The sequence below is a fragment of the Acanthopagrus latus genome, chromosome 14 (genome assembly GCF_904848185.1).
Source record: "Acanthopagrus latus isolate v.2019 chromosome 14, fAcaLat1.1, whole genome shotgun sequence".
Lineage (NCBI taxonomy): Eukaryota > Metazoa > Chordata > Actinopteri > Spariformes > Sparidae > Acanthopagrus > Acanthopagrus latus.
The window spans coordinates 3,554,564-3,570,591 of NC_051052.1; the positions used below are offsets into that span (position 1 = coordinate 3,554,564).

General features: G+C 38.9%; 1 protein-coding gene across 1 annotated transcript; it reads right to left on the minus strand.

The window, feature by feature from the left end:
- Positions 1-701: 701 nt before the first annotated feature.
- On the minus strand, positions 702-15,862 carry c14h12orf45 (chromosome 14 C12orf45 homolog). Its single transcript, XM_037122251.1, has 4 exons — positions 15,707-15,862; positions 14,308-14,382; positions 14,051-14,184; positions 702-1,897 (listed from the first exon to the last, which is right to left on the minus strand). Exons 1-4 carry the CDS (start codon positions 15,765-15,767, stop codon positions 1,718-1,720), a joined length of 450 nt encoding a protein of 149 aa, XP_036978146.1. The 5' UTR covers positions 15,768-15,862; the 3' UTR covers positions 702-1,717.
- Between the last annotated feature and the right edge of the window lie 166 nt (positions 15,863-16,028).

Here is a 16,028-nt window from a genome sequence, read left to right on the forward strand (position 1 = left end):
AAGGCTGAGAAAGCTGGCAACAGGGATGTAAATAGCTACCTTATCGCTCATCAGTTACCTTCATAAATAGTTTCAGTGCCAGAATGTGTACTTTTTGCTGGACAATGACCACAAGTGATCATTACTAGATAATGCTAAAATGCAGTATAACAAGTTTAGAAGAATTAGTTTAGTTTTACTTTAGAAGAAATCAGTTATGATGTTCCACAGCCACTATGTCTAGCAAACGTTTGCTAATGTGGTTGAGATAAAAGAGAGAGCGAGTGAGTGTGTTTAAGGATATTCCCTGATCGAAGACTCCCACATTCCTCATGGTGGTGCTGGAGGCCAGGGTAACACAACCAAAATAAATGTATTGTGAGAGTGTATCTCTAAGATGTTTAGGGCCAAGCAGAACTTACTGATTTATTTCATCTGGCTTATTACCAATTAAATGTTAATCTTCTCCCAATAAGTCCTCCAAGCAAAGTTGCCTCATTTACTTGTTTTACAGATACTGACGACCTTTCCTTTTATGATGTTAAGTACACACTTTTCTTAATATATAAATGAATATATTTAACACATTTTCGTCATCTTCCTATGAACTGTGAAGGTGATCATATAGAAAATAAATACATCCATGTTCGGAGTGTGTGTCTCAGTTATGCCGTGTACCATAGTGTTGTCAAAAGCTTGGATATATTTCGATACATACAGACTCTGAGTATTTAACAGTTTTAATTATCATTTTTTGTTGTATTGATACACTCGTACAAGCTGTGTATTTTCACTCTCTTCTCTGACAGCAGGTTGACAAATGCACCACTACAATACCCCCAAGTCCCCCACCTCCTCCAGTGAATTACTTGATTCTTAATTGACTCTCTTGATCTTAACACACAGTGCATAAAGCCCTGTTATATCCATCTTTTGTTAAATATCTGAAACTTGTCGCCCCCAAAGTTGTGTCAATGTGTGGTAGCAAAACAGTTCATCAAATACTGATTCATTTTTCCAGGCACTGTATCAAAGTTAATAATACTATTGTATGGTATGGTATCAGTTACATATATAGATATGTTGACTGATTTCAAATGAGAATGCGTGTTAATGAGAAGTCATTACCTGCTGCCGTAATTATTTATATGATTATGATTTGATTTTCATAAAAATAATAACAGACCTTGATAGAAATGATTTTGAACATGGTTGAACATTATATACATTTTACCAGATCTCTGCTAACATGTTAGCCTGAATTACACCTTTAATGAAGCTGTGGCTTCTGGCTCTGGCATATACCTCCTTTTCCTCCTCTAGAAAATCACATCTTATCCTCATGAATACACAAACAGTTTATACCCTAAAATGGACATAAGAATGCGTACAAGCTAATTAAACCAAAAATAAATGATCCACATTGTTACACCTAAACTCATCACGTGCAATGACATGTCACGCAGTCAGCTGATTGCTAGATTGCTGGATGAGGTCATCACAGTGTCCGTTCTGGCTACAAAGGCACTTCAATATACAAAATAACATTCACTGTTGTTCCCATAGGGATGAAGAATATCTGCATCTCTCCACACAGGAGCTCTCTGTTCATCAACTGAAGTAGGTTAAAATCTCTTTGCATGAGGTGGACCTTTTTGTCATTTGTCAGTTTATCTCACATCACCTCAGAAGGCAAAGAAACTCAATATGCAGCCAGAAGTCTGTGCAGCCATTTTTTCTACTCTCTCTGTTCTTTGACAACCTGGATGTTGACTTTCTTCTTCGTGTCTTTGACTCCAGGTAATTTAAGGTTCTCCTCTGTGATTTCCTCATCAGAATCAGATTCCTCAGAGTCTGAAGTCTCCTCCACATCCTTGGAGTCGCTGTCTGACCCGCTAAGCTCCACCAGTGCTACATCCTGAGGACAAGAGGAAGAAATCACACCACTCAAATCATATACCAGATTAAGTTAAGACAAGGAGCCTTCCTAAATGTACATGTGGGCCTGTATTCATAAATCATCTTGGTACTAAGAGCTGCTCCCAGTGATGAAATTCTATGAACATTCTCAGAATTATATATTTTCTAAGAATTATTTTTGAGAAAAAAGTTATCACAAAGCACAATAGCCCTCAGGGGTGCTTCCCATGGTGTCCTAAAATCTGTTTAAAAGCCTTAGGAATTTCTTAAGCAGGGGACAAAAGAGTGGAATGAGAAACAGGAAGGAGAAATATTCAGAATGTTCAGATCAAAAACTGACACTGGGATAATGTTTTGAGGTTGATTTTATAAGAGAAGCGCTCACACCACCTATAACATCAGAAATTAAAGTGAACAAAACACTGAGATATCTGGCGACTGTAGGGGAAAGAACAAAAGAAAACAACAACAACAAAAAAAATAAAAAATAATCAAAAAAAATATATATATATATCCATCTCTCTTCATCTCTATCTCTCTCTATATATCTCAATCTCTATCTATCTATCTATCTATCTATCTATCCCTCTCTCTCTCCATCTCTCTCTCTCTATTATCTATCTCGCTCCATCTCTCTCTCTCTCTTTATCAATCTCTATATTTATCTATCTCTATTTGTCTACCTCTCTCCATCTCTCTCTCTATTTATCTATCTCTATTTGTCTATCTCTCTCCATCTCTCTCTATTTATATATCTCTCTCCATCTCTCTCTATTAATCTATCTCTATTTGTCCATCTCTCTCTCTCTCTCTATTCATCTATCTCTATTTGTCTATCTCTCTCCATCTCTCTCTCTATTTGTCTATCTCTCTCCATCTCTCTCTCTCTCTATTTATCTATCACTATTTGTCTATCTCTCTCCATCTCTCGCTCTCTCTATTTGTCTGTCTCTCTCCATCTCTCTCTCTCTATTTGTCTGTCTCTCTCCATCTCTCTGTCTCTATTTGTCTGTCTCTCTCCATCTCTCTCTCTCTATTTGTCTGTCTCTCTCCATCTCTCTCTCTCTATTTGTCTGTCTCTCTCCATCTCTCTCTCTCTCTATTTGTCTCTCTCTCCGTCTCTCTCTCTCTATATATATATATATATATATATATATATATATATATATATATATATATATATATATATATATATATATATATATATATATATATTCATCTATCTCTATTTGTCTATCTCTCTCCATCTCTCTCTCTCTGTCTATTTATCTATCTCTATTTCTCTCTCTCTCTCTCTATTTATCTATCTCTCTCAATCTCTCTCTATTTATCTATCTCTATTTGTCTATCTCTCTCCATCTCTCTCTCTTTGTCTATCTCTCTCCATCTCCATCTCCCACTCTCTCTATTTAATTATCTCTATTTGTCTGTCTCTCTCCATCTCTATCTCTCTCCATTTATCTATCTCTATTTGTCTGTCTCACTCCATCTCTATCTCTCTCTATTTATCTATCTCTCTCCATTTATCTATCTCTATTTGTCTGTCTTTCTCCATCTCTCTCTATTTATCTATCTCTATTTGTCTGTCTCTCTCCATCTCTCGCGCTCTCTATTTATGTATCTCAATTTGTCTATCTCTCTCCATCTCTCGCGCTCTCTATTTATCTATCTCAATTTGTCTATCTCTCTCCATCTCTCTCTCTCTATTTGCCTATCTCTATTTGTGTCTCTCTCTCCATCTCTCTCTCTCTCTATTTGTCTCTCTCTCTCCGTCTCTCTCTCTATTTATCTATCTCTATCTCTCTCTCCATTTGTCTATCTCTCTCCATCTCTCTCTCTCTCTCTATTTATCTATCTGTATTTGTCTATCTCTCTCCATCTATGTATCTATCTCTATTTGTCTATCTCTCTCCATCTCTCTCTCTCTATTTGCCTATCTCTCTCCATCTATCTCTCTCTATTTGCCTATCTCTATTTGTGTCTCTCTCTCCATCTCTCTCTCTCTATTTGTCTATCTCTATTTGTCTCTCTCTCTCCATCTCTCTCTCTATTTGTCTATCTCTCTCCGTCTCTCTCTCTATTTATCTATCTCTATTTATCTCTCTCTATTTGTCTATCTCTATTTATCTCTCTCTCCATCTCCCTCTCTCTATTTGTCTATCTCTATTTATCTCTCTCTCCATCTCCCTCTCTCTATTTGTCTATCTCTATTTATCTCTCTCTCCATCTCCCTCTCTATTTGTCTATCTCTATTTATCTCTCTCTCCATCTCTCTCTCTATTTGTCTATCTCTATTTATCTCTCTCTCCATCTCTCTCTCTATTTGTCTATCTCTCTCCATCTCTCTCTCTATTTATCTATCTCTCTCCATCTCTCTCTCTATTTATCTATCTCTATTTGTCTATCTCTCTCCATCTCTCTCTCTATTTATCTATCTCTATTTGTCTATCTCTCTCCATCTATGTATCTATCTCTATTTGTCTATCTCTCGCCATCTCTCTCTCTCTATTTGTCTATCTCTCTCCATCTCTCTCTCTCCATCTCTCTCTATTTGCCTATCTCTCTCCATCTCTCTCTCTATTTGCCTATCTCTATTTGTGTCTCTCTCTCCATCTCTCTCTCTCTCTATTTGTCTATCTCTATTTGTCTCTCTCTCTCCATCTCTCTCTCTCTATTTGTCTATCTCTCTCCGTCTCTCTCTTTCTCTATTTATCTCTCTCTCCATCTCTCTCTCTATTTGTGTATCTCTATTTATCTCTCTCTCCATCTCTCTCTCTCTATTTGTCTATCTCTCTCCATCTATCTGTATTTGTCTATCTCTCTCCATCTCTCTCTATTTATCTATCTGTATTTGTCTATCTCTCTCCATATCTCTCTCTCTCTATCTGCGTATCTCTATTTGTCTCTCTCTCTCCATCTCTCTCTCTCTCTCTCTCTCTCTCTCTCTCTCTGCCTATCTCTATTTGTCTCTCTCTCCATCTCTCTATCTCTATCTGCCTATCTCTATTTGTCTCTCTCTCCATCTCTCTCTCTCTATTTGTCTATCTCTCTCCATCACTCTCTCTCTATTTGTCTATCTCTATTTGTGTCTCTCTCTCCATCTCTCTCTCTCTATTTGTCTATCTCTCTCCGTCTCTCTCTTTCTCTATTTATCTCTCTCTCCATCTCTCTCTCTATTTGTGTATCTCTATTTATCTCTCTCTCCATCTCTCTCTCTCTATTTGTCTATCTCTCTCCATCTCTCTCTATTTGTCTATCTCTCTCCATCTCTCTCTATTTATCTATCTGTATTTGTCTATCTCTCTCCATATCTCTCTCTCTCTATCTGCGTATCTCTATTTGTCTCTCTCTCTCCATCTCTCTCTCTCTCTCTCTCTCTCTCTCTCTGCCTATCTCTATTTGTCTCTCTCTCCATCTCTCTCTCTCTCTATCTCTATCTGCCTATCTCTATTTGTCTCTCTCTCCATCTCTCTCTCTCTATTTGTCTATCTCTCTCCATCTCTCTCTCTCTATTTGTCTATCTCTATTTGTGTCTCTCTCTCCATCTCTCTCTCTCTATTTGCCTATCTCTATTTGTCTCTCTCTCTCCATCTCTCTCTCTCTATTTGTCTATCTCTATTTGTCTCTCTCTCTCCATCTCTCTCTCTATTTGTCTATCTCTCTCCGTCTCTCTCCATCTCTCTCTCTATTTGTCTATCTCTCTCCGTCTCTCTCCATCTCTCTCTCTATTTGTCTATCTCTCTCCGTCTATCTCTCTCCATCTCTCTCTCTATTTGTCTATCTCTCTCCGTCTCTCTCTCTCTATTTGTCTATCTCTCTCCGTCTCTCTCTCTCTATTTGTCTATCTCTCTCCGTCTCTCTCTCTCTATTTATCTATCTCTATTTATCTCTCTCTCTCCGTCTCTCTCTCTCTATTTATCTATCTCTATTTATCTCTCTCTCTCCGTCTCTCTCTCTATTTATCTATCTCTATTTATCTCTCTCTCCATCTCTCTCTCTCTATTTGTCTATCTCTATTTATCTCTCTCTCCGTCTCTCTCTCTCTATTTGTCTATCTCTATTTATCTCTCTCTCCGTCTCTCTCTCTCTATTTGTCTATCTCTATTTATCTCTCTCTCCGTCTCTCTCTCTCTATTTGTCTATCTCTATTTATCTCTTTCTCCGTCTCTCTCTCTCTATTTGTCTATCGCTATTTATCTCTCTCTCCATCTCTCTCTCTCTATTTGTCTATCTCTCTCCATCTCTCTCTCCATCTCTCTCTCTCTATTTGTCTATCTCTCTCCATCTCTCTATTTATCTATCTGTATTTGTCTATCTCTCTCCATCTCTCTCTCTCTATTTGCCTCTCTCTCTCCATCTCTCTCTCTCTATTTGTCTATCTCTATTTGTCTCTCTCTATTTGTCTATCTCTCTCCGTCTCTCTCTCTATTTATCTCTCTCTCCGTCTCTCTCTCTCTATTTATCTATCTCTATTTATCTCTCTCTCCGTCTCTCTCTATTTGTCTATCTCTCTCCATCTCTCTCTCTCTATTTATCCATCTCTATTTGTCTATCTCTCTCCATCTATGTATCTCTCTCTATTTGCCTCTCTCTCTCCATCTCTCTATTTATCTATCTGTATTTGTCTATCTCTCTCCATCTCTCTCTCTCTATTTGTCTATCTCTCTCCGTCTCTCTCTCTCTATTTATCTATCTCTATTTGTCTATCTCTCTCCGTCTCTCTATCTCTATCTCTCTCTCCATCTCTCTCTCTCTATTTATCTCTCTCTCCGTCTCTCTCTCTCTATTTATCTCTCTCTCCGTCTCTCTCTCTATTTGTCTCTCTCTCCGTCTCTCTCTCTATTTGTCTATCTCACTCCATCTCTCTCTCTCTATTTATCCATCTCTATTTGTCTATCTCTCTCCATCTATGTATCTATCTCTATTTGTCTATCTCTATTTGTCTCTCTCTCCATCTCTCTCTATTTGTCTATCTCTCTCCGTCTCTCTCTCTCTCTATTTATCTCTCTCTCCATCTCTCTCTCTATTTGTGTATCTCTATTTATCTCTCTCTCCTTCTCCCTCTCTCTATTTGTCTATCTCTCTCCATCTCTCTCTATTTATCTATCTGTATTTGTCTCTCTCTCCATCTCTCTCTCTCTCTATCTGCCTATCTCTATTTGTCTCTCTCTCTCCATCTCTCTCTCTCTCTATCTGCCTATCTCTATTTGTCTCTCTCTCTCCATCTCTCTCTCTCTCTATCTGCCTATCTCTATTTGTCTCTCTCTCTCCATCTCTCTCTCTCTATTTGTCTATCTCTCTCCATCTCTCTCTCTCTATTTGTCTATCTCTCTCCATCTCTCTCTCTCTCTATTTGTCTCTCTCTCTCCATCTCTCTCTCTCTATTTGTCTATCTCTCTCCGTCTCTCTCTCTCTCTATTTATCTATCTCTATTTATCTCTCTCTCCATCTCTCTCTCTATTTGTGTATCTCTATTTATCTCTCTCTCCTTCTCCCTCTCTCTATTTGTCTATCTCTATTTATCTCTCTCTCCATCTCTCTCTCTCTATTTGTCTATCTCTCTCCATCTCTCTCTATTTATCTATCTGTATTTGTCTCTCTCTCTCCATCTCTCTCTCTCTCTATCTGCCTATCTCTATTTGTCTCTCTCTCCATCTCTCTCTCTCTCTATCTGCCTATCTCTATTTGTCTCTCTCTCTCCATCTCTCTCTCTCTATTTGTCTATCTCTCTCCATCTCTCTCTCTCTATTTATCTATCTCTCTCCATCTCTCTCTCTCTATTTATCTATCTCTTTTTGTCTATCTCTCTCCATCTCTCTCTCTCTATTTATCTATCTCTTTTTGTCTATCTCTCGCCATCTCTCTCTCTCTCTATTCATCTGTCTCTTTTTGTCTATCTCTCTCCATCTCTCTCTCTCTATTTATCTATCTCTATTTGTCTCTCTCCATCTCTCTCTCTCTCTATTTATCTATCTCTATTTGTCTATCTCTCTCCATCTCTATCTATCTCTATTTGTCTCTCTCCATCTATGTATCTATCTCTATTTGTCTATCTCTCCATCTCTCTCTCTCTATTTGCCTATCTCTATTTGTGTCTCTCTCTCCATCTCTCTCTATTTGTCTATCTCTATTTGTCTCTCTCTCTCCATGTCTCTCTCTCTATTTGTCTATCTCTATTTGTCTCTCTCTCTCCATCTCTCTCTCTATTTGTCTATCTCTCTCCGTCTCTCTCTCTCTATTTATCTATCTCTATTTGTCTCTCTCTCTCCGTCTCTCTCTCTCTATTTATCTATCTCTATTTATCTCTCTCTCTCCGTCTCTCTCTCTCTATTTATCTATCTCTATTTATCTCTCTCTCTCCGTCTCTCTCTCTCTATTTATCTATCTCTATCTCTCTCTCTCCGTCTCTCTCTCTCTATTTATCTATCTCTATTTATCTCTCTCTCTCCGTCTCTCTCTCTATTTATCTATCGCTATTTATCTCTCTCTCCATCTCTCTCTCTCTATTTGTCTATCTCTATTTATCTCTCTCTCCATCTCTCTCTCTCTCTCTCTATTTGTCTATCTCTCTCCATCTCTCTCTCCATCTCTCTCTCTCTATTTGTCTATCTCTCTCCATCTCTCTCTCTCTATTTGTCTATCTCTCTCCATCTCTCTCTCCATCTCTCTCTCTCTATTTGTCTATCTCTCTCCATCTCTCTATTTATCTATCTGTATTTGTCTATCTCTCTCCATCTCTCTCTCTCTATTTGCCTCTCTCTCTCCATCTCTCTCTCTCTATTTGTCTATCTCTATTTGTCTCTCTCTATTTGTCTATCTCTCTCCGTCTCTCTCTCTATTCATCTCTCTCTCCGTCTCTCTCTATTTGTCTATCTCTCTCCATCTCTCTCTCTCTATTTATCCATCTCTATTTGTCTATCTCTCTCCATCTATGTATCTATCTCTATTTGTCTATCTCACTCCATCTATGTATCTATCTCTATTTATCTATCTCTCTCCATCTCTCCATTTATCTATCTGGATTTGTCTATCTCTCTCGATCTCTCTCTCTCTATTTGCCTCTCTCTCTCCATCTCTCTCTCTCTATTTGTCTCTCTCTCTCCATCTCTCTCTCTCTATTTATCTATCTCTATTTATCTCTCTCTCTCCGTCTCTCTCTCTATTTATCTATCTCTATTTATCTCTCTCTCTCCGTCTCTCTCTCTCTATTTATCTATCTCTATTTATCTCTCTCTCTCCGTCTCTCTCTCTATTTATCTATCTCTATTTATCTCTCTCTCCGTCTCTCTCTCTCTATTTGTCTATCTCTATTTATCTCTCTCTCCGTCTCTCTCTCTCTATTTGTCTATCTCTATTTATCTCTCTCTCCATCTCTCTCTCTATTTGTCTATCTCTCTCCATCTCTCTCTCCATCTCTCTCTCTCTATTTGTCTATCTCTCTCCATCTCTCTATTTATCTATCTGTATTTGTCTCTCTCTCTCCATCTCTCTCTCTCTATTTGCCTCTCTCTCTCCATCTCTCTCTCTCTATTTGTCTATCTCTATTTGTCTCTCTCTATTTGTCTATCTCTCTCCGTCTCTCTATCTCTATCTCCCCGTCTCTCTCTCTCTATTTATCTCTCTCTCCGTCTCTCTCTCTATTTATCCATCTCTATTTGTCTATCTCTCTCCATCTCTCTTTCTCTCTATGTATCTCTCTCTCTCTCTATTTCTCTCTCTCTATTTGCCTATCTCTCTCTCTCTCCATCTCTCTCTCTCTATTTGCCTCTCTCTCCATCTCTCTCTCTCTATTTGCCTCTCTCTCCATCTCTCTCTCTCTATTTGCCTCTCTCTCCATCTCTCTCTCTCTATTTGCCTCTCTCTCCATCTCTCTCTCTCTATTTGCCTCTCTCTCCATCTCTCTCTCTCTATTTGCCTCTCTCTCCATCTCTCTCTCTCTATTTGCCTCTCTCTCCATCTCTCTCTCTCTATTTGCCTCTCTCTCCATCTCTCTCTCTCTATTTGCCTATCTCTCCATCTCTCTCTCTCTATTTGTCTATCTCTCCATCTCTCTCTCTCCATCTCTCTCTCTCTATTTGTCTATCTCCATCTCTCTCTCTCTATTTGTCTATCTCTATTTGTCTCTCTCTCTCCATCTCTCTCTCTCTATTTGTCTATCTCTATTTGTCTCTCTCTCTCCATCTCTCTCTCTCTATTTGTCTATCTCTATTTGTCTCTCTCTCTCCATCTCTCTCTCTCTATGTATCTATCTCTATTTGTCTCTCTCTCTCCATCTCTCTCTCTCTATGTATCTATCTCTATTTGTCTCTCTCTCTCCATCTCTCTCTCTCTCTCTCTATGTATCTATCTCTATTTGTCTCTCTCTCTCCATCTCTCTCTCTCTATGTATCTATCTCTATTTGTCTATCTCTCTCCATCTCTCTCTCTCTCTATGTATCTATCTCTATTTGTCTATCTCTATTTGTCTATCTCTCTCCATCTCTCTCTCTCTCTCTATGTATCTATCTCTATTTGTCTATCTCTCTCCGTCTCTCTCTCTCTATTTATCTATCTCTCTCCATCTCTCTATTTATCTATCTGTATTTGTCTATCTCTCTCCATCTCTCTCTCTCTATTTATCCATCTCTATTTGTCTATCTCTCTCCATCTATGTATCTATCTCTATTTGTCTATCTCTCTCCGTCTCTCTCTCTCTATTTGTCTCTCTATTTATCTCTCTCTCTCTCTCCATCTCTCTCTCTCTATTTGTCTATCTCTATTTGTCTCTCTCTCTCCATCTCTCTCTCTCTATTTGTCTATCTCTATTTGTCTCTCTCTCTCCGTCTCTCTCTCTCTCTATTTGTCTATCTCTATTTGTCTCTCTCTCTCCGTCTCTCTCTCTCTATTTGTCTATCTCTATTTGTCTCTCTCTCTCCGTCTCTCTCCCTCTATGTATCTATCTCTATTTGTCTCTCTCTCTCCGTCTCTCTCCCTCTCTATGTATCTATCTCTATTTGTCTCTCTCTCTCCGTCTCTCTCCCTCTCTATGTATCTATCTCTATTTGTCTCTCTCTCTCCGTCTCTCTCCCTCTCTATGTATCTATCTCTATTTGTCTCTCTCTCTCCGTCTCTCTCCCTCTCTATGTATCTATCTCTATTTGTCTATCTCTCTCCATCTCTCTCCCTCTCTATGTATCTATCTCTATTTGTCTATCTCTCTCCATCTCTCTCCCTCTCTATGTATCTATCTCTATTTGTCTATCTCTCTCCATCTCTCTCCCTCTCTCTATGTATCTATCTCTATTTGTCTATCTCTCTCCATCTCTCTCTCTCTCTCTATGTATCTATCTCTATTTGTCTATCTCTCTCCATCTCTCTCTCTCTCTCTATGTATCTATCTCTATTTGTCTATCTCTCTCCATCTCTCTCTCTCTCTCTATGTATCTATCTCTATTTGTCTATCTCTCTCCATCTCTCTCTCTCTCTCTATGTATCTATCTCTATTTGTCTATCTCTCTCCATCTCTCTCTCTCTCTCTATGTATCTATCTCTATTTGTCTATCTCTCTCCATCTCTCTCTCTCTCTCTATGTATCTATCTCTATTTGTCTATCTCTCTCCATCTCTCTCTCTCTCTCTATGTATCTATCTCTATTTGTCTATCTCTCTCCATCTCTCTCTCTCTCTCTATGTATCTATCTCTATTTGTCTATCTCTCTCCATCTCTCTCTCTCTCTCTATGTATCTATCTCTATTTGTCTATCTCTCTCCATCTCTCTCTCTCTCTCTATGTATCTATCTCTATTTGTCTATCTCTCTCCATCTCTCTCTCTCTCTCTCTATGTATCTATCTCTATTTGTCTATCTCTCTCCATCTCTCTCTCTCTCTCTATGTATCTATCTCTATTTGTCTATCTCTCTCCATCTCTCTCTCTCTCTCTCTATGTATCTATCTCTATTTGTCTATCTCTCTCCATCTCTCTCTCTCTCTCTATGTATCTATCTCTATTTGTCTATCTCTCTCCATCTCTCTCTCTCTCTCTCTCTATGTATCTATCTCTATTTGTCTATCTCTCTCCATCTCTCTCTCTCTCTCTCTATGTATCTATCTCTATTTGTCTATCTCTCTCCATCTCTCTCTCTCTCTCTATGTATCTATCTCTATTTGTCTATCTCTCTCCATCTCTCTCTCTCTCTCTATGTATCTATCTCTATTTGTCTATCTCTCTCCATCTCTCTCTCTATGTATCTATCTCTATTTGTCTATCTCTCTCCATCTCTCTCTCTCTCTCTCTCTATGTATCTATCTCTATTTGTCTATCTCTCTCTAGATAGATAGATAGATAGATAGATAGATCTATATCTATGGAAAGTATTCAGACCCCTTTAAATCTTCCACTCTTTGTTTCATTGTCTGAGGTCCTGAGCACTCTGGAAGAGGTTTTCTTCCAGGATATCCCTGTACTTGGCCGCATTCATCGTGCCTTCAGTTGCAACCAGTCGTCCTGTCCCTGCAGCTGAAAAACACCCCCATAGCATGATGCTGCCACCACCATGTTTCACGGCTGGGATTGTATTGGGAAGGTGATGAGCAGTGCCTGGTTTTCTCCACACATACCGCTTAACGCCAAAAAGTTCAATCTTGGTCTCATCAGACCAGAGAATCTTAATCTTAGTCTGGGAGTCCTTCATGTGTTCTTTGGAAAACTCAATCTGGGCTTTCATATGTCTTGCACTGAGGAGAGGCTTCCGTCAGGCCACTCTGCCATAAAGCCCCGAATGGTGGAGGGCTGCAGTGATAGTTGACTTTGTGGAACTTTCTCCCATCTCCCTACTGCATCTCTGGAGCTCAGCCACAGTGATCTTTGGGTTCTTCTTTACCTGTCTCACCAAGGCTCTTCTCCCACGATTGCTCAGTTTGGCTGGACGGCCAGGTCTAGGAAGAGTTCTGGTCATCCAAAACTTCTTCCATTTAAGGATTATGGAGGCCACTGTGCTCTTAGGAATCTTGAGTGCCACAGAAATTCTTTTGTAACCTTGGCCAGATCTGTGCCTTGCCACAATCTGTCTCTGAGCTCCTTGGGCAGTTCCTTCGACCTCATGATTCTCATTTGCTCTGACATGCACTGTGAGCTGTAAGGTCTTATATAAACAGGTGTGTGCCTATCCTAATAAAGTCCAGTCAGTTTAATTAAACACAGCTGGACTCCAATGAAGGAGCAGAACCATCTGAACGAGAATCAGAAGAAATGGACAGCATGTGAGTTAAATATGAGTGTCACTGCAAAGGGTCTGAATACTTGTGGCCATGTGATATTTCAGTTTTTCTTTTTTAATATATTTGCAAAAATTTCTACATTTCTACATGACATTTTCTGTCAAGATGGGGTGCTGAGTGTATATTAATGAGAAATAAAACAAACTTTTTTTTGATTTTAGCAAATGGCTGCAATGAAACAAAGAGTGAAAAATTTAAAGGGGTCTGAATACTTTCCGTACCCACTGTATATATAAAGTGAAATTGCAGCACTGATTTCTGAAAACTATCCATCGGTAAAGTGATCACGCAAAGAATTGCAGTTCACCTTCAGTCTCCCCCTTCTTATGCAACACTCCTCACTGGTGTGCTCTCTTTAATATGGTTTTACACTTCTAATCAAAGATTAAGAAGCCTCCTAAAATGTAAGCAAACAACTATCAGCATGTCTATTAGGGGACTGTGCAAGTTAGTCTGTGTTTTCAAACATTGGTTGGGTTTCTTTAGGGAAAGTCATTCAACAGAGATATGCATTACATCAAATATTATGAATTATTACACCATATCTGAATAGAGACCAAATTTTTATGATTAGGCCTATCAATTCCACTGACAACTATCGGCATAGATTGCATTTTTTTTCTTCTATTTTTGGTCAACAAATAACAGTTAAAAGAATATGTCACACCTAGCAGCCTCCTCTTTAAGGTCCAAGTTTTTGTCTCTTCCCTGCTCAGAGTTGCTTTAAGAAATGTCCTAAATCGCTATTAAGGTAGGATTTCTTGTGGGAAGTTTTTAGGCTGAGTAAGGAACTCTCTGAGAGAGTTTTCAAAATGCTTGTGAATACATGCCCTGAAGCTTTCTAGTGCAACACAAGGGGCAGGACAGCTGAAATTTACAGTAGACAAACACTAACCATCTCTATGACCTTCTGTGCCTCCTCCACATTCTCTATATCAAAGCATCCAGCAGGAGCTGCCTCCATCTGCTGCTTCAGCTTCTCATTGGCCTCAGCCATCTGCGGAAGGAAGCTCTGCAGCCGCTCCAACACTGAAACACACACATCATCACACTTCCAACTTCAACAATGACTTCCTTCCAATAATGCAACTAATCATCAAAAGTAAGAACTAGTGTCAAGATGGCATGCAGGGAGGTCACTCTTGGTCTCACCGCTGCTTCTTGGGACCCTCTCTGTCTGTAGGGAGCTGCCAGCCTTTGGCTTGAGGAGAAGCTTCTCACTGAGACCTGACAGCACAACCAATAACATCAAAATGAATTAGAATAGGAGCTGATTCTCTACAGTTAAAAAAGGATAACAAGGTATCACTCCCCAATACTTAAGTCACTGAATGATCCTTGTTATAGCAGTTTTCTTACTAAATAGCAGCTTTTCACAGGTGTGCTAATGTTGAGTGGTGTGGAAATGCCAGGTGCACCACAGTGGACAATGAAAGAGTGATGTTTTTTCTTTGAATTAATGTGATCACTGCAGCTGTACCCCATTCAATTACAGTTGGGTGAAAATCAAACATTGTTAATTGAATTTCAGCAGATATTTTCTCTGCAGGTACCTCCACCTCCTAAGTAGTGGTTTAGAGACTGCAACTCATCCTCTAGAGCCACTACAAGACTTTTTCTGATTGGAGTCTTGTGTTTATTTAATTATTCATTCCTTATATGTTGCTTTTCTATCTATCAGCAAACTAAGCTTGTTGTGTATTGATCTGATGGTGTGGTCACTTTGAGTCTGCCTGATCATACTTTGGATCTAGCTGATCCAGTTTCTGTAGTGCCCTCGAGTCTACCCACAATCTGACACTGAGAAATCCCCCTTTGCATCGAATAACAATTCGATATTTACACTTAATCTCTGAATTCTAACATTCTTACAGAATAACCTCCAAGTTGATGTGACCTAAAAAGGATTGTCAGTGTAATCTTAGATTTTTGGATCTAGCTGTATTAAGAACTGGGTCTCTCTAAATTGCATTAGTCAAGTTGAAGTCGGCAAAATCCCGTTGTACTATGCTGAGGATTTTATCCATATTCCCCAGTCACATGTGATATTTCTTCATCATTAATCACACTTCACTTTGTAAAACATTTAAATAAATCATATTAAAACATTTGTACCCATCACAATTTCTGAAATGGCACTGTAAAAAACTAAACTTGTGTCTGACCGTGGCACATTTCCTTGGGCAATAATAACACAATTACTTATCAGAGCCCAGTTTATCTTCGTGAGAAACATTTACAGTTAGGAAACAAATATTCAAACGACAAAACTTTCCCTGCAGATAATGTGAGTAAAGTCTTGATAGAATTTTGAATTTAGAACACCTCGGGACACTAATAAAAACTCCCAAAACACGTTACATGGTCATTATAAAGAAACTCGTATAGAAAAAGACAGGTTTATCGTTATAACTGTTTTAAATGAGTAACTGAGATAACTAAGAAGGGCTCTCGTAAGCTAACCTCGTTGTATCGTAGGTAAACACAGGCTGAGACTACAGTCGACGTATTTTTTATTCTGACACTTTAACTAATTATAAAACACTCAAACCTCCTCCGTTGCCACATGACAGCAAAGCCCGTGAACTCGTTTTCTTGACGTTTAAATCCATTTTAGACGCGACACTGTTATGTTTTAATCAACATGTGTGTTACAAGTCAGACCAACATCCGGGTACGAGGTCAGGGTTCAGCTACCATTTATGTAGCGCCCCCTACTGTTCGGGAAGAACAGAAATTAGACTCTGCAGTGGCTGTAAAATAAATACATATATACCAACCACGCAAATACAACAAATATGAACGCTAATAAACAAGTAGAATATAAAATATCGCCAGGCTGAACTTATTGGTAAGCGACGACATATATGGAA

What these genes read in the sequence shown, in the direction of transcription:
- c14h12orf45 (XM_037122251.1), bottom strand. Translation starts at nt 15,767, where the DNA reads ATGGATTTAAACGTCAAGAAAACGAGTTCACGGGCTTTGCTGTCATGT. An exon ending in GTCATGTGGCAACGGAGGAG is followed by an intron (nt 14,383 to 15,706) that starts GTTTGAGTGTTT and finishes TTGTGCTGTCAG; the next exon opens with GTCTCAGTGAGAAGCTTCTC. An exon ending in GAGGGTCCCAAGAAGCAGCG is followed by an intron (nt 14,185 to 14,307) that starts GTGAGACCAAGA and finishes TGTGTGTTTCAG; the next exon opens with TGTTGGAGCGGCTGCAGAGC.